The sequence below is a fragment of the Lithobates pipiens genome, unplaced genomic scaffold, assembly GCF_037356315.1.
Source record: "Lithobates pipiens isolate NorthernLeopardFrog02 unplaced genomic scaffold, aLitPip1_a1.2 Scaffold_18, whole genome shotgun sequence".
Taxonomy (NCBI): Eukaryota; Metazoa; Chordata; class Amphibia; order Anura; family Ranidae; genus Lithobates; species Lithobates pipiens.
Window position 1 is genome coordinate 654,722,269 of NW_027507758.1, and position 19,252 is coordinate 654,741,520.

Consider the following 19,252-nt stretch of genomic DNA (forward strand, 5'->3'; position numbering starts at 1 on the left):
TTTGACTTGCTACAGCTTCTAGTGCACATTGCAGGGCCGAGGGGGCAGCTGACCCGGGCACAGCACAGCAAGGGGACAGAGAATGGACACCGGGCAGTAAACCTATTCAATGATGTGTATTAACAGTGAGGGAGGGGCCACCGTTCCGCATCCTTGCCCTGGGAGCTAGACGAACCTGTCCCAGTACAGGCACCTTGTGCGAAGCTCACAGTGTGCGGTGAAATCAGGGAAAGCCATTTCAATCCAGGAGAGCATTTAAAAGGAGAAGTCGGGGGAGGGGCGTGTATAGGGCAGCCTGGAATATAGCTTTAAAGAGGGGGAAATGTAAGTTTTTCATACATATTGCATTAAAGAGACTTAACATAATTTATTACCAGAAGAACAAAGTGTGATTATATGTCTACATCCCCATAAGGTTTATAGTGCACACAAAAAAAAAGGGGGGGGGGTGGTTAGCCATGGATTGTGTGTAGACATAGAGAAAAACAACACTGGTATAAAATCATGAAATGTATTACAACAGCATAAAATATGTCTATTTTAGTTCATGTTGGATGAAAAAAAGATTGAAGAGACTCCACATGCGAACTTGGCGCGTTTCAACCATTCTTCTTCAGGAGTACGCGTGAATAGAATGAAAAGGAGTGCCACCCCCAGATAGTATGATGCTGAAATCCTCATCCAAAATGGAAAAAAAAAAACTCTACCCCGGGGGGGTCTATTGATCTGCCCACCCTATGTAATTTAGTCGGGGTGTAGTGTGCTTTCAGCATTGTGTGCAGTTGGGAGACTTTTTGCGCCGCATTCAGGGAGCATGTGGATATGGATTGTAAGGCTTCTTCCTACTGTTCCCCCGAGATTTGCCTGAGTTCCCTCTCCCGCATGGACAGAGCTTTACAGGGATATACCCTTAGGTGTCTTGCTAATAGCATTTGGTAGCATTGGGATATGATTGCCCCCTTAGTTGCATTGTTGGATCGCAGCACGTGGTATACTGGGGTGGGCAACAGTGCCCATTCCCCCGCATCTCCCGGCGCAGCAACAGCGTGCCGCAGCTGTAGGTGTGAGTAAGCCATAGTGGCGGGTAGGTTGAATTTGGCTTGCAGGCCTGCAAAAGGCAGCAGTTCACCATCACTAAATACGTGGGACACACCACACCGTGAGCGCGCCACCTGCCCCCCCCCCCCCCCCGCTGTAGTTTAACCAGCTCTACATATGTATGATTGCCCCATGTTGGGCTATATTCCGTGAATCCCTGTACCCCCTGGAGCTGTCTGCCCTTATTCCAGATTTTTTTGTACCAATGAAAGCATTGGGGTCTGTTTATTGGACCTCTTGAACATTTGTGCCTCCGGGATGGTCTCCGCCCCGGATACAAACAGCATCAACTGTGCGGCCGAGCCCATTGGATCCTGAGACATAGAGCCCAGCAAATGTTGTAGTAGGGCCGCTATATAGTACAGCCAAGGGTTGGGTATCGCCAACCCTCCGCCGTCCTTACAATGTTTCGGCTGCTCCAGCCTGATTCTAGGGGGCTTATTGTTCCACAACAGTCCCCGAAAAAGGGTATTTACCACTCTAAAGATTTTAAAGTGTATTACTACCGGTGAATTGTGTAGGAAGTATAACAACTGGGGCATTAGAATCATTTTGATTAAGTTCGCTTTTCCTGCCAGTTACATTTTAACCACTTAAGGACCGCCTCCCACCAAAATACGTTGGCAGAATGGCACGGCTGGGCACAGGCACATACAGGTACGTTGCCCTTTAAGAGCCCAGCTGTGGGTCACGCACGCGTGCCGCCGGCGGGGGCGCGCTCGCGACCCGGTCCTGAGCTCCATGACCGTGCCCACGGCACCTGCGGACGCGTTCGCCGCCGGTGTCCCACGATCGGGTCACAGAGCTGAAGAACAGGGAGAGGTCTGTGTCCCTGTGCTTCCTACTGAGCCTGTCACCGATCGTCTGTTCCCTGTCATAGGGAACGACGATCAGTGATGTCACACACCAAGCCACGCCCCCCTACAGTAAGAAACACACATTAGGTCACACTTAACCCCTTCACTGCCCCCTAGTGTTAACCCCTTCACTGCCAGTGACATTTTTACAGTAATCAATGCATTTTTAATTGCACTGATCGCTGTATTAATGCCAATGGTCCCAAAAATGTGTCAAAATTGTCCGTTGTGTCTGCTACAATGTCACAGTCACAATAAAAATCGCTGATCGCCGCCATTAATAGTAATAATAAAAAAAAAAAGATTAATAAAAATGCCATAAAACTATTCCCCTATTTTGTAGACGCTATAACCTTTGCGCAAACCAATCAATAAATGCTTATTTTTTTTTTTTTTTTACCAAAAATATGTAGAAGAATACATATCGGCCTAAACTGAGGGAAAAAAAATGTTTTTTTTATATACTTTTTGGGGACATTTATTATAACAAAACGTAAAAAATGTTAAATTTTTTTTCAAAATTGTCGCTCTATTTTTGTTTATAGCACAAAAAATAAAAAACGCAGAGGTGATCAAATACCACCAAAAGAAAGCTCTATTTGTGGGAAAAAAAAGGACAATTTTGTTTGGGAGCCACGTCGCACGACCGCGCAATTATCAGTTAAAGCGACACAGTGCCGAATTGCAAAAAGGGGCCTGGTCCTTTAGCTGCAAAATGGTCCCAGGGCTGAAGTGGTTAAGGTTGTTCCATGTGTTTATCTTATCCTGAAATCGGGACAATAGGGAGCAGTAGTCTCCAAGTTTGGGTGTAACTTGCACCCCCGGGTACTTGAAGCTGGTTACCACGGGTATGGGACATGAATCGGGAAGTGTCACCTCCCGGTCTTCATCCAGCATCATTATGGCTGACTTAGACCGATTTATGGTCAGGCCCGAATAGTGGCCAAGTTGCTCTATTATGGACATTCCCTCCGGCAGGGAGTGACCGGCGTCTCCCAGAAAGAGTAACATGGCCTCCGCATACAACATCGTTTTTTCATGGAGGACCTCATATTGGACCCCACAAATTTGCGTGCCGTCCCTTATCAGGGCTAACAATGGTTCTATTGCAGTTGCAAAGAGCAGGGGAGACAGCGGGCATCCCTGCCTTCTTCCCCTGCCCAGTGCAAAAGCCACTCTAATGTTCGCCTTTTTTTTTTTAAATCACATAGCAATGGGCATATCTCTTCTAGTTCTGCACTGGTTACTCTGGGCTGCTTTTAAAACTGATCCGCAGGTGCAGCGCATCACACCTGTACTGACCCATAGACTTCTGTTCTTACCTGAGGGTTACCTGTACTGACCCATAGACTTCTGCTCTTACCTGTTCGGAGCCATAGACTTCTGTTCTTACTGGAACTGACCCATAGACTTCTGTTCTTACTGGAACTGACCCATAGACTTCTGTTATTACCTGCACTGACCCATAGACTTCTGTTATTACCTGCACTGACCCATAGACTTCTGTTCTTACCTGTACTGAGCCATAGTCTTCTGTTCTTACCTGAGGGTTACCTGTACAAACCCATAGACTTCTGCTGTTAACTATGCAGAGCCATGGACTTCTGTTATTACCTGCACTGAGCCATAGACTTCTGTTATTACCTGCACTGAGCCATAGACTTCTGTTATTACCTGCACTGACCCATAGACTTCTGTTATTACCTGCAATGACCCATAGACTTCTGTTATTACCTGCACTGAGCCATAGACTTCTGTTATTACCTGCACTGAGCCATAGACTTCTGTTCTTACCTGCACTGAGCCATAGACTTCTGTTATTACCTGCACTGAGCCATAGACTTCTGTTGTTACCTGCAATGACCCATAGACTTCTGTTATTACCTGCAATGACCCATAGACTTCTGTTATTACCTGCACTGAGCCATAGACTTTTGTTCTTACCTGCAATGACCCATAGACTTCTGTTATTACCTGCACTGACCCATAGACTTTTGTTCTTACTTGCAATGACCCATAGACTTCTGTTCTTACCTGCGGGTTACCTGTACTGACCCATAGACTTCTGTTTTTACCTGCGGGTTTGGTGAGCTTTCTGAAAGTTCTCCACACCTGCAGGATATAATAGAATTCTTTGGCAAAGTGCAGCTAACCTGCAGGAAAGCCACAGGTGCACCGCACCGCACCGCACCCGTGGGTGAGCCGCAGCACATCAGTGTGAAAGCAGCCTTAAGCCCCTTTCACATGATCGGTCTGATTTGGGTCCAAATATCCGTTTTTAAAATAAAAAAAAACAGAAGGGATATGTCTCCTTCCATCTGGGGGGATCAGATCAGAGGGTCCATGGAGAAGAGTGGGCTCTGCATTGGACTTGTCATCCACCCGCTCATGGTGGCCCACAACCGGTTACCGAGTCACTTTAGTAGCCGGCGTGCTTTAAAAATTTGGGCACCCCCGCGCTGAGGCAAAGCAAGCGTGGTTGTTGCAAGTACTAGTATCACTGGAATGTGCACACAAAATATTGAAAGTGACAGCCAATGATCCCAGCGCCCTATGCAGTAAGTCAAAACTCACCCTAACAAGCTGCTATCATACAGAAGGACAAAATCACAAAAATATATAGTATACCGTATCCGTACCCTAATTACCCCGCATATACTATATTGACAGCGCTAAAACAAAAAAGGGGAAATAATCAAAAAATAAAATATAATAAATATATAGAGGATAAAATATAATAAATACATGGAGGATAATAACTCAGTGTCTAAAAAAAGTCACTAGCAAGTGTCCATAATATCTCCAAACATATATGACTCAATATTCAATTGAGCTATCACACTTTGGAAAAAAGTTCAGATAAGCAGATCCATCTCCGAAGAAGAGAACACCAGTGTGCGAAGGGTCTGACGGCCGGTGACACCCCTTATGGTAATTCACTCACCAGAACCCAAAGGGTTAACAGGCACTTCACTACGGCTGCAGAAGTAGTCCCACTAGTGTCCCTCCGGAAAATCGTCTTATCATAACACCATAGGTTCCTCTCTCTCGGGCTCCCTGCTCTCTCACCGATAAGAGTTCACTTAATTCTCATTCACAGCTCCATAGACTGAGCAAACGCTAGCCAGCACATATCCAGGTGGTGCTGATTAGCAACTAAAGTCTCAAGCGTGGTTGTTGGGTTCAGCTGTATGACATCTATAAAGAGATCTGTGCTGGGCACATGGCGTGAGTCCTCCATCCCCAGGCTCTTCAGGTGGGTTATTTTGGGCCGTGCAGATCATGGTCTATGATGCCCACAAGTCTACACTTCCCCAGAGATCGTATCCACCGGTGGTCAGACTCACCCGTGGAAGATAACGCACAGGTTCCCTTTCTTAGTGAGCGCCCTGCACTGCGGTTCTCGTCTTCTTTAATAGAAATAATTTCACTTCTGCTTTCTGAAGTGTTTGAAGAGCGAGAGAGAGCGAGCGAGCGGGTAACCGTGTCCACCTATATCCTGCCACCTCTGCAGCCTTCTACACCTTCATGTATAGAAGCCTCATCTACATCTCACCATCCACAGATCTGAGAGATGACCGGAACCCCCCACACACAGCCCATGAGTCGCCCCATCCCCCACACACAGCCCATGAGTCGCCCCATCCCCCACATCTTCATCTCACCATCCAAAGATCTGAGAGATGACCGGAACCCCCCCACACACAGCCCATGAGTCGCCCAATCCCCCACATCTACATCTCACCATCCAAAGATCTGAGAGATGACCGGAACACCCCACACACAGCCCATGAGTCGCCCCAATCCCCCACATCTACATCTCACCATCCACAGATCTGAGAGATGACCGGAACACCCCACACACAGCCCATGAGTCGCCCCAATCCCCCACATCTTCATCTCACCATCCACAGATCTGAGAGATAAACGGAACCCCCCACACACAGCCCATGAGTCGCCGGAACCCCCCACACACAGCCCATGAGTCGCCCCAATCCCCCACACACAGCCCATGAGTCGCCCAATCCCCCACATCTCACCATCCACATATCTGAGAGATAACCGGAACACCCCACACACAGCCCATGAGTCGCCCAATCCCCCACATCTCACCATCCACATATCTGAGAGATAACCGGAACACCCCACACACAGCCCATGAGTCGCCCCAATCCCCCACATCTACATCTCACCATCCACAGATCTGAGAGATGACCGGAACCCCCCACACACAGCCCATGAGTCGCCCCAATCCCCCACATCTACATCTCACCATCCACAGATCTGAGAGATGACCGGAACCCCCCACACACAGCCCATGAGTCGCCCAATCCCCCACATCTTAATCTCACCATCCACAGATCTGAAAGATAACCGGGACCCCCCACACACAGCCCATGAGTCACCCAATCCCCCACATCTACATCTCCACCCATCAATTTGCCCAACTTTACCTACAACTGGATCTGGTTTTCATCTCGTTTTTCCATATTCAGACAATCTGATATGTTTTTCCTTCTACGACGATATGCCGAGCCAAGATCCCATCACCGTATCATCATCGTCATCCCTCCACCTTCAAGGAAACATTCCAGGCATGGTTTCGTTTTATATAGTTACAGTTTGGACCAACTATGTATATACCAGACCTGGCTGATGTCCCTGGAAGCTGGAAACCATTGTTACTACACCTTTACTACACTGCTACTACATCGCTACTAAAGTTGTCCCCCCTTGCTTGCGGGTCCCATGCTGAGTGGCTGTGATCAGAATACAGCGGGGCATTTTGTGAATGAATGTGAGGACCCGGGGGTTACCCCCATTGTGCCGTACCTGGAGGACCTGCTTCTTGGGGAGCAATCCGCTTAGAAGCTGATATCAAATATCCAGCAGTTGGCACTGGAAAGGTTCGGTTGGGGTGCTGAACCTTCGGAAGTCGTCCTTTGTTCCAACACAATGGCTGGAGTGCTTAGGCTTGGTCCGTGACGTCCTTGGTGCTTAGGCTTAGTCCGTGACGTCATTGGTGCTTAGGCTTGGTCCGTGACGTCCTTGGTGCTTAGGCTTGGTCCGTGACGTCCTTGGTGCTTAGGCTTGGTCCGTGACGTCCTTGGTGCTTAGGCTTGGTCCGTGACGTCCTTGGTGCTTAGGCTTGGTCCGTGACGTCCTTGGTGCTTAGGCTTGGTCCGTGACGTCCTTGGTGCTTAGGCTTGGTCCGTGACGTCCTTGGTGCTTAGGCTTGGTCCGTGACGTCCTTGGTGCTTAGGCTTGGTCCGTGACGTCCTTGGTGCTTAGGCTTGGTCCGTGACGTCCTTGGTGCTTAGGCTTGGTCCGTGACGTCCTTGGTGCTTAGGCTTGGTCCGTGACGTCCTTGGTGCTTAGGCTTGGTCCGTGACGTCATTGGTGCTTAGGCTTGGTCCGTGACGTCCTTGGTGCTTAGGCTTAGTCTGTGATGTCCTTGGTGCTTAGGCTTAGTCCGTGACGTCCTTGGTGCTTAGGCTTAGTCCTAGACGCATTTTGTGAATGGATGTCAAGTTGTCTCTGATTGGATGAGGTGGAGGTCATGACATCACATTCATTCACAAAATGCCCTGCTGTATTCTGTGCTCAAATTACAGCAGGGCAGCCACTTAGCATGGGACCCGGGAAGCTAGTGGAGATCGCTATAGTTATGGTGTATTAGGGGTGTAGCATTAGTATTCTAGGGGTGTAGTAGTGGTGTACTATGGATGTAGTAGTGGTGTACTATGGGTGTAGTAGTGGTGTTCTAGGGATGTAGAAGTGGTTTATTAGGGGTGTAGTATGGGTGTAGTAGTGATGTACTATAGTAGTGGTGTACTAGGGATGTAGTAGTGGTTTATTAGGGGTGTAGTATGGGTGTAGTAGTGATGTACTATAGTAGTGGTGTACTAGGGATGTAGTAGTGGTTTATTAGGGGTGTAGTATGGGTGTAGTAGTGATGTACTATAGTAGTGGTGTACTAGGGATGTAGTAGTGGTTTATTAGGGGTGTAGTAGTGGTGTACTATAGTAGTGGTGTACTAGGGATGTAGTAGTGGTTTATTAGGGGTGTAGTAGTGGTTTATTAGGGGTGTAGTAGCCAAAATACACGTTTTGGTGTTCTGTAGATTTTCGGTTGGCGGGGTTCACACATGTGTGGTGTGAATTTCAGGTCCGTCTTCGCAGCAAATTTCCAAAGCATCTGTTGAATGACTCGGCGGTTCGGCTGCGATTTCCACATACAGTTCAGATGCAGATTTTAGGAGAGGACGGCCACCGGCATCTTTAACAATGACTGGTTGTTGAGGAGCGGGCCAGGAAGCCGGCCGCCACATTCTCAACAAAAAAAACGATGAGTCCTCAGCTGTCAGCGGTTTTCCCCACTGACAGCTGAATGTAAAGAGTAGAATTACTGGCAATAAAATTTGAGAAAAAGAAAAAAAAAACAGCATTTTTTTTTTTCTCAATTCGTGGTAAGACCCTTATCCGAGCATGCAGCCTGGCAGGCCAGGAAAGGCGGGGATGAGCGAGGCCACATGCCCTCAACATGGGGGAGGGGGGGTTTGCTCTGGGGAAGGGGAACTTTACTGGAAGTAAACCTTTTCAGGGTAATTCTTAGGCACAGTATATCAATTGTAGATATTCTCTACAGGATCACAAATGTCTCGTTAAGTTTATATTATGATCCTTATATGTGCCGCACTCTCAGAATCTCAATATGTATTGTATGTGAAATATTCAAAGATCTACAAATCCAGAACACACAAAAAATCAACCGATGATCACAGTGACCGTGTCTGCTGTCTTAGAGGAGAGTTCCCATCATTGTGTAGGGATGTGTGGTGTAGGGGAGTATGGTGTAGGGGAGTATGGTGTAGGGGAGTATGGTGTAGGGGAGTATGGTGTAGGCATGTGTGGTGTAGGCATGTGTGGTGTAGGGACGTGTTGAGTAGGGACGTGTTGAGTATGGTGTAGGGATGCGCAGAGTATCTAGGGATGTATTGAGTTGGGATGTGTTGAGTATGGTGTAGGGATGTGTTGTGTAGGCATGTGTGGAGTATGGTGTAGGCATGTGTGGTGTAGGGATGTGTGGAGTATGGTGTAGGAATGTGTGGTGTAGGGATGTGTGGAGTATGGTGTAGGCATGTGTGGTGTAGGGATGTGTGGAATATGGTATAGGCATGTGTGGTGTAGGGACGCGTTGAGTATGGTGTAGGGATGCGCAGAGTATGTAGGGATATATTGAGTTGGGATGTGTTGAGTGTGGTGTAGGGATGTGTGGAGTGTGGTGTAGGGATGTGTGGAGTATGGTGTAGGCATGTATGGTGTAGGGACGTGCCGAGTATGTAGGGATATATTGAGTTGGGATGTGTGGAGTGTGGTGTAGGGATGTATGGTGTAGGGACGCGTTGAGTATGGTGTAGTGATGCGCCGAGTATGTAGGGATATATTGAGTTGGGATGTGTTGAGTGTGGTGTAGGGACGTGTGGTGTAGGGACGTGTGGTGTAGGGACGTGTGGTGTAGGGACGTGTGGTGTAGGGACGTGTGGTGTAGGGACGTGTGGTGTAGGGACGTGTGGTGTAGGGACGTGTGGTGTAGGGACGTGTTGAGTAGGGACGTGTTGAGTATGGTGTAGGGATGTGTTGAGTATGGTGCAGGGATGTATTGAGTAGGGATGTGTTGAGTATGGTGTAGGGATGTGTTGAGTAGGGATGTGTTGAGTATGGTGTAGGGATGTGTTGAGTAGGGATGTGTTGAGTATGGTGTAGGGATGTATTGAGTAGGGATGTGTTGAGTATGGTGTAGGGATGTGTTGAGTATGGTGTAGGGATGTATTGAGTAGGGATGTGTTGAGTGTGGTGTAGGGACGTGTGGTGTAGGGACGTGTGGTGTAGGGACGTGTGGTGTAGGGACGTGTTGAGTATGGTGTTGGGACGTGTTGAGTATGGTGTAGGGATGTGTTGAGTATGGTGTAGGGATGTGTTGAGTATGGTGTAGGGATGTGTTCAGTATGGTGCAGGGATGTATTGAGTAGGGATGTGTTGAGTATGGTGTAGGGACGTGTTGAGTAGGGATGTGTTGAGTATGGTGTAGGGATATATTGAGTTGGGATGTGTTGAGTGTGGTGTAGGGACGTGTGGTGTAGGGACGTGTGGTGTAGGGACGTGTTGAGTAGGGACATGTTGAGTATGGTGTAGGGATGTGTTGAGTATGGTGCAGGGATGTATTGAGTAGGGATGTGTTGAGTATGGTGTAGGGACGTGTTGAGTATGGTGTAGGGATGTATTGAGTAGGGATGTGTTGAGTATGGTGTAGGGATGTGTTGAGTATGGTGTAGGGACTTGTTGAGTATGGTGTTGGGATGTATTGAGTAGGGATGTGTTGAGTATGGTGTAGGGATGTATTGAGTAGGGACTTGTTGAGTATGGTGTAGGGATGTATTGAGTAGGGATGTGTTGAGTATGGTGTAGGGACGTGTTGAGTAGGGATGTGTTGAGTATGGTGTAGGGATATATTGAGTTGGGATGTGTTGAGTGTGGTGTAGGGACGTGTGGTGTAGGGACGTGTGGTGTAGGGACGTGTGGTGTAGGGACGTGTTGAGTAGGGACGTGTTGAGTATGGTGTAGGGATGTGTTGAGTATGGTGCAGGGATGTATTGAGTAGGGATGTGTTGAGTATGGTGTAGGGATGTGTTGAGTATGGTGTAGGGACTTGTTGAGTATGGTGTTGGGATGTATTGAGTAGGGATGTGTTGAGTATGGTGTAGGGATGTATTGAGTAGGGACTTGTTGAGTATGGTGTAGGGATGTATTGAGTAGGGATGTGTTGAGTATGGTGTAGGGACGTGTTGAGTAGGGATGTGTTGAGTATGGTGTAGGGATATATTGAGTTGGGATGTGTTGAGTGTGGTGTAGGGACGTGTGGTGTAGGGACGTGTGGTGTAGGGACGTGTGGTGTAGGGACGTGTGGTGTAGGGACGTGTGGTGTAGGGACGTGTGGTGTAGGGACGTGTTGAGTAGGGACGTGTTGAGTATGGTGTAGGGATGTGTTGAGTATGGTGCAGAGATGTATTGAGTAGGGATGTGTTGAGTATGGTGTAGGGACGTGTTGAGTATGGTGTAGGGATGTATTGAGTAGGGATGTGTTGAGTATGGTGTAGGGATGTATTGAGTAGGGATGTGTTGAGTATGGTGTAGGGACTTGTTGAGTATGGTGTTGGGATGTATTGAGTAGGGATGTGTTGAGTATGGTGTAGGGATGTATTGAGTAGGGATGTGTTGAGTATGGTGTAGGGACTTGTTGAGTATGGTGTTGGGATGTATTGAGTAGGGATGTGTTGAGTATGGTGTAGGGACTTGTTGAGTATGGTGTTGGGATGTATTGAGTAGGGATGTGTTGAGTATGGTGTAGGGACGTGTTGAGTAGGGATGTGTTGAGTATGGTGTAGGGATGTATTGAGTAGGGATGTGTTGAGTATGGTGTAGGGACTTTTTGATTATGGTGTTGGGATGTATTGAGTAGGGATGTGTTGAGTATGGTGTAGGGATGTATTGAGTAGGGACTTGTTGAGTATGGTGTAGGGATGTATTGAGTAGGGATGTGTTGAGTATGGTGATCCTTCCTCCATAGTAATCATATTATTTTCTGCTTCCAGAGTTTGGCGGAGTGGGACCCGACCAACCCGGAGTGCCTCCTGCAGGTGGTGAAGGAGCTGGTCCAGCAGTACCACCAGTACCAGTGCGGGCGGCTCAGCGAGAGCTCCCGCCTCATGTTCGAGTATCAGACTCTGCTGGAGGAGCCGCAGTACGGGGAGAACATGGAGATCTACGCCGGGAAAAAGAACAACTGGGTGAGAGGAAAATCAGCACTGGATGGGTTCATACAGCCGGCCATACATGGATCGAACCTTGGACCCTGGTTGTACAGAAGTCAATTTACCCATCAACTTCTGTAAACCAGCCTGTCGGGTTTTCCTGAGCAGTCAGTGGCGCCGGCTATAGCTGGCAACACTAATTATTGAGTTTTGCCGGCTAGGAAGGCTCCTCACCGGCGGCACACAATAGCACAGCGGAAGGGATTCCCCCATCTACACTGACTGTGCTATGGGGGAGTCGAGCGATTTCCTTTGCCCCACCTGCGGTGGAAAGGTTTTGGTATCGGCAATGTGTGGGGAAATCTATGGTTCCATCAGACCAACCGCACCAAGGACAGCCATCGATTATACAACTTTCTTTCCACCCACCACAAGCGGAGCGATTTCTCCCACAGCGATATTGTGTTCCCCCCATCAGGGAGCCTTCCTCACCGGCAGAAAACAATGATCACTGCTGGCAGCTATAGCCACTGGCAGTAATCGGGTGAAAAAAACTTGACAGGCTGGTTGTGCTGAAGTTGATCGATGGATAACCAGCCAATCCCAGATAGTGATGGACGAACTTCCGACGGGACGTTTCGCGAACGCGAAACGCGAACGGACACAAACGTTCGCGAAAACGACCGTTCGCCGCGGGCTCCATTGACTTCAATGGGAGGCGAATTTCGCAAACCTTTAGGTCGAATTTGCGGCCACGGGGTAATTATTAGGGGGTAGCACGTAGTCCCACCACCTGGACAATAGCATAATACATGTATGAGGTGAATTTGGGATCGATAACTACAAGCATTTTTTTTTTATTTGGGAAATTGTTCTGACAATTCAGGACTATGGAGCTAATGAAGGCAATGGAGGAGAGGGAAGGTCAGGGACCAGGGTAGGCAAACAAGAGGGTGCAGGAGATACAGAGCACTGACAGCAGCACCGTAATACAGAGCACTGACATCAGCACCGTGACATACAGCGCTGACAGCAGCTCCGTGACATACAGCGCTGACAGCAGCTCCGTGACATACAGCGCTGACAGCAGCTCCGTGACATACAGCGCTGACAGCAGCTCCGTGACATACAGCGCTGACAGCAGCTCCGTGACATACAGCGCTGACAGCAGCTCCGTGACATACAGCGCTGACAGCAGCACCGTGACATACAGCGCTGACAGCAGCTCCGTGACATACAGCGCTGACAGCAGCTCCGTGACATACAGCGCTGACAGCAGCTCCGTGACATACAGCACTGACAGCAGCTCCGTGACATACAGCGCTGACAGCAGCTCCGTGACATACAGCGCTGACAGCAGCACCGTGACATACAGCGCTGACAGCAGCTCCGTGACATACAGCGCTGACAGCAGCTCCGTGACATACAGCGCTGACAGCAGCTCCGTGACATACAGCGCTGACAGCAGCTCCGTGACATACAGCGCTGACAGCAGCTCCGTGACATACAGCGCTGACAGCAGCTCCGTGACATACAGCGCTGACAGCAGCTCCGTGACATACAGCGCTGACAGCAGCTCCGTGACATACAGCGCTGACAGCAGCTCCGTGACATACAGCGCTGACAGCAGCACCGTAAGCAGCCCCAGGAGGAAGTCAGCACAGCACAGGGATGGTGTGATCCCCTCATAATAAGAACCCCCAGGAGGAAGTCAGCACAGCACAGGGATGGTGGGAACCCCTCATAATAAGCAGCCCCAGTAGAAATATGACACCGCTCAACCTCTTCAAAGAGGAGGGTAGGGGCATATAGTACGGTGTGCTTTTTTGGGTCAGGGAAGTGAGCCAAATGAATTAAGAAGGTCTGTGTGCTTGATTCCAAAAATTGTTTATAGACATATACATGGTCTACTGATCACATGTGTTGAATTCCTCCGAGATCCATGCCTCATTCATTTTTAGAAATGTGAGGTAGTTAACACTGTGGTGAGCTAGGCGAGTACGCTTATCGGTCACAATCCCCCCTGCTGCGCTGAACGTCCTTTCGGACAGGACACTGGATGAGGGGCAAGCCAACAGTTCGATTGCAAATTGGGCAAGCTCTGGCCAGAGGTCAAGCCTGCCCACCCAGTAGTCTAGGGGTTCATCACTCCTCAGAGCGTCCACATCGGCCGTTAACCCAATGTAGTCGGACACCTGACGGTCTAGGCGTTCCCTGATGCTGGATCCGGATGACACCTGTCGATGGGTCGGCTGAAAGAATGACCTCATATCCGAAGTCACCAACACATCTTCAAACCGGCCTCTTCTTGCAGGCGCTGTTGGATTGGTACCCGCAAATCCTTCTCTGGGAGTGGGAATTGCTCCTCTGCCAGCGCACGCAAAAGCAGAATGCAGCATTTCTCGAAGCAAGGCCTGGAAGTGCTGCATTCTGACAGCCCTCTGCGACGGCGGTAACATTTCCGCCATTTTGTGTTTGTACCGGGGGTCTAAGTACGTTGCCACCCAGTACTGGTCCTTGACCCTCATGCTTTTTATACGGGGGTCCCTATTAAAACACTGGAGCATGAAGGCCCCCATTTGCACTAAAGTGGAAGCGGTGTGGTGGCCTGGCTCCTGCTCATCATCCAGGATAATGTCGTCCTCTTCATTCTCCTCTCCCCATCCTCGCACAACAGGGATCCCAGAAAGGTTTAAAGCATGCTCTTCTTGCTCCTGCTCATCCGCCCCGGCACCATCCTCCTCTGACTCCTCATCAGACTCCTGTTGTTGACTTGTCTCAGATAGAGTAGCCCCCCCTGGGAATTCATCCAGCATTGCGACTTCCTCATCTTCCCGCTCCTGCTCCTCCACAGCCTGATCAATGACACGACGCAATGCACGCTCCAGAAAGAAGGCATAAGGTACCATGTCACTGATGGCGCCATGGCTGCGACTGACCAGTTTGGTGATCTCCTCAAATGGCCGCAGAAGTCTGCATGTGTCGCGCATGAGCAGCCACTGGCGCGGTGAAAAAAAACCCAGCTCCCCAGAACCGTTTCTTTCGCAGAGTTCATACAGGTAGACGTTAACTGCACGTTTCTGCTGGAGCAGCCTATCAAGCATATAGAAGGTTGAGTTCCATCGCGTCGGGCAATCGCAAATAAGACGTCTGACCGGCAGATGGTGTCGCCGCTGAATGTCAGCAAGGCGAGCCATGGCCGTGTAAGATCTTCTGAAATGGGCCGAGATTTTCCTTGCCTGCCGCAAGATGTCCTGGACCCCAGGGTATTTGACAAGGAATCGCTGCACGACCAAGTTTAAGACGTGTGCCATGCACGGCACGTGCGTGATTTTGCCCTGTTTCAATGCGCTAAGCAGATTGGCACCGTTGTCACACACCACTTTACCAACTGTCAAATTGAGCGGTGTTAGCCACTCATCTGCCTGTGAACGCAAAGCTGAAAGGAGTGCCGGGCCAGTGTGGCTCTTTGCTTCCAGGCACAACAGACGCAGCACGGCATGGCAACGTCTCACCTGGCATGTGGAATAGGTTCTGGGGAGCTTGGGCGGTGCAGTGGAAGAGACGCTAGCAGCGGAAAAGGAGGAGGCAGCTGAGGAGGAGAGGGAGGAGGATGGAGTAGGAGGAGGAGAAGAAGAGTCAGGCCTGCATGCAATCCGTGGCGGTAAAACCAAATCTACACGGGTGCCACGGGTTACATGCTTGACGGCCGTCAGAAGGTTCACCCAGTGGGCAGTAAAACTGATATACCTTCCCTGCCCGTGTTTGCTAGACCACGTGTCTGTGGTCAGATGTATCTTGGCACCGACACTGTGTGCCAGAGATACATTCACTTGCCGCTGAACATGGCCATATAGCTCTGGGATGCCCTTCTCTGAGAAATACTTCCTTCCTGGGACCTTCCATTGTGGTGTTCCAATGGCCACAAATTTGCGAAAGGCCTCCGAGTCCACCAGTTTATATGGCAGTAGTTGGCGGGCTATGAGTTCTGACAAGCCAGCCGCCAACCGTTGGGCAAGAGGGTTATCCGGCGTCATCATTTTTTTACGCTCAAACATTAGGCCCACGGAAGCCTGCCTTTTTGCAGAAAAATGTGAGCTTGGCGTGATGGAAGGTGGAGTGGAGGACAATTGTGAGGAGAGAGGAGAAGGAGAAGTAGAAGACGAGGCTGGACGGTGAGAGCCTGCAGTGTGGCTTTGTGTGTTCCGTTGCTCCCACTGGGCTCGGTGATGGCTGCTCATGTGCCTTCTTAAGGCGGTCGTCCCTAGGTGAGTATTGGGCTTACCGCGACTAACGCGTTGACTGCAAAGATTGCAGATGGCAACGCTATTGTCAGCAGCGGACACGTTAAAAAAAGCCCACACTGCGGAGCCATGTGCCGGTGTCCTGGGAGCGCCAGATGTGACCGTACATGGTCGATGACTCGCTCCTGATACATTTGCAGTCTGCTTTGTCCCTGCTGTGCAATGTAAGTCATTGCTGCTTCTCCTCCCTATCTGCTGGTCCATATCTCCCTCTGAACTCCCCTCCTCTTCCTCTCTTGTGGGCACCCACGTGACATCACTAGACACGTCATCATCAACGTCACCTTCCCCACCGCTATAAGTAGAGTAGGCAGCAACACCGGGGACCAACCTCCTCCTTGGGCTGATCTGGGTACTGGCGTCAGACTGCTGAGTAGCGCTTGTTGCTACCTCCTCTTCCTGATCCAATACCAAGAGTGGCTGCGCATCAGAAATGTCCTCTTGATATGGATCGGAAAATAATTCCAGTGACTCAAGCGGAAGGTATGTGGTGGTGGTGGTGGTGGTCGTGTTGTTGGTGGTAGTGTCTTTGGGGGTGCACATAGCAGAGAGTGAAGAAGAGGGTGCAGATCGAGAGGATGAGGAGGGTGCAGAAGAGTAAGGCTGAGCGAGCCACTCAACCAAGTCTGGTGCATCCTTTAAAGTAATTGAACGCACCTTCTGCAACTTCCCACTTTGGCTCAAGCCTGTTGCTCCTGCCCTACCCCTACCACCCCTGCGGAAGGGCCTGCCTCTTCCTCTGCATGTCATTTTTTAAATGACCCTGTGACAAAACTCTTAGTCCCTATACCGCTGAAGGACTGCTGCAGTATAGGTGAGCGGTCAGCAGTGGTGCACGTCAACCCTATCTATTGTGGACCTATAGCGGTCCTTACAGAACAGCAGACTGTACCGCACTCAAGCCTATGTACCGTAGCACCCTATACCAAGTTACCAGTCCTTATAAGAACTTTTGTGGACCAAGCAGGTTGTGTATTAGTGTTTAGCAGACTGTACGTCAGTCCCTATACCGCTGAAGGACTGCTGCAGTATAGGGCAGCGGTCAGCAGTGGTGCACGTCAACCCTATCTATTGTGGACCGATAGCGGTCCTTACAGAACAGCAGACTGTACCGCACTCAAGCCTATGTACCGTAGCACCCTATACCAAGTTACCAGTCCTTATAAGAACTTTTGTGGACCAAGCAGGTTGTGTATTAGTGTTTAGCAGACTGTACGTCAGTCCCTATACCGCTGAAGGACTGCTGCAGTATAGGGCAGCGGTCAGCAGTGGTGCACGTCAACCCTATCTATTGTGGACCGATAGCGGTCCTTACAGAACAGCAGACTGTACCGCACTCAAGCCTATGTACCGTAGCACCCTATACCAAGTTACCAGTCCTTATAAGAACTTTTGTGGAACAAGCAGGTTGTGTGTTAGTGATTAGCAGACTGTACGTCAGTCCCTATACCGCTGAAGGACTGCTGCAGTATAGGTGAGCGGTCAGCAGTGGTGCACGTCAACCCTATCTATTGTGGACCGATAGCGGTCCTTACAGAACAGCAGACTGTACCGCACTCAAGCCTATGTACCGTAGCACCCTATACCAAGTTACCAGTCCTTATAAGAACTTTTGTGGACCAAGCAGGTTGTGTATTAGTGTTTAGCAGACTGTACGTCAGTCCCTATACCGCTGAAGGACTGCTGCAGTATAGGGCAGCGGTCAGCAGTGGTGCACGTCAACCCTATCTATTGTGGACCGATAGCGGTCCTTACAGAACAGCAGACTGTACCGCACTCAAGCCTATGTACCGTAGCACCCTATACCAAGTTACCAGTCCTTATAAGAACTTTTGTGGACCAAGCAGGTTGTGTATTAGTGTTTAGCAGACTGTACGTCAGTCCCTATACCGCTGAAGGACTGCTGCAGTATAGGGCAGCGGTCAGCAGTGGTGCACGTCAACCCTATCTATTGTGGACCGATAGCGGTCCTTACAGAACAGCAGACTGTACCGCACTCAAGCCTATGTACCGTAGCACCCTATACCAAGTTACCAGTCCTTATAAGAACTTTTGTGGACCAAGCAGGTTGTGTATTAGTGTTTAGCAGACTGTACGTCAGTCCCTATACCGCTGAAGGACTGCTGCAGTATAGGGCAGCGGTCAGCAGTGGTGCACGTCAACCCTATCTATTGTGGACCGATAGCGGTCCTTACAGAACAGCAGACTGTACCGCACTCAAGCCTATGTACCGTAGCACCCTATACCAAGTTACCAGTCCTTATAAGAACTTTTGTGGAACAAGCAGGTTGTGTGTTAGTGATTAGCAGACTGTACGTCAGTCCCTATACCAATGAAGGACTGCTGCAGTATAGGGCAGCGGTCAGCAGTAGTGCACGGCAACCCTATGTATTGTGGACCGATAGCGGTCCTTACAGAACAGCAGACTGTAACGCACTCAGGCCTATGTACCGTAGCACCCTATACCAAGTTACCAGTCCTTATAAGAACTTTTGTGGACCAAGCAGGTTGTGTGTTAGTGATTAGCAGACTGTACGTCAGTCCCTATACCAATGAAGGACTGCTGCAGTATAGGGCAGCGGTCAGCAGTAGTGCACGGCAACCCTATGTATTGTGGACCGATAGCGGTCCTTACAGAACAGCAGACTGTAACGCACTCAGGCCTATGTACCGTAGCACCCTATACCAAGTTACCAGTCCTTATAAGAACTTTTGTGGACCAAGCAGGTTGTGTATTAGTGTTTAGCAGACTGTACGTCAGTCCCTATACCGCTGAAGGACTGCTGCAGTATAGGGCAGCGGTCAGCAGTGGTGCACGTCAACCCTATCTATTGTGGACCGATAGCGGTCCTTACAGAACAGCAGACTGTACCGCACTCAAGCCTATGTACCGTAGCACCCTATACCAAGTTACCAGTCCTTATAAGAACTTTTGTGGAACAAGCAGGTTGTGTGTTAGTGATTAGCAGACTGTACGTCAGTCCCTATACCGCTGAAGGACTGCTGCAGTATAGGGCAGCGGTCAGCAGTGGTGCACGTCAACCCTATCTATTGTGGACCGATAGCGGTCCTTACAGAACAGCAGACTGTACCGCACTCAAGCCTATGTACCGTAGCACCCTATACCAAGTTACCAGTCCTTATAAAAACTTTTGTGGACCAAGCAGGTTGTGTGTTAGTGT

At 49.6% G+C, this 19,252-nt stretch overlaps 1 protein-coding gene across 4 annotated transcripts in view; it reads left to right on the plus strand.

Annotated features, from left to right (window-relative positions):
- Nucleotides 1-19,252, plus strand: part of BABAM2 (BRISC and BRCA1 A complex member 2) — a 344,474-nt gene that overhangs the window by 58,711 nt on the left and 266,511 nt on the right. For all 4 annotated transcript variants that reach the window (XM_077489430.1, XM_077489427.1, XM_077489429.1 and 1 more), the window contains exon 5: nucleotides 11,608-11,802. In XM_077489430.1, coding sequence (XP_077345556.1) covers nucleotides 11,608-11,802 — 195 coding nt within the window. The remainder of the gene's footprint in view (nucleotides 1-11,607; nucleotides 11,803-19,252) is intronic.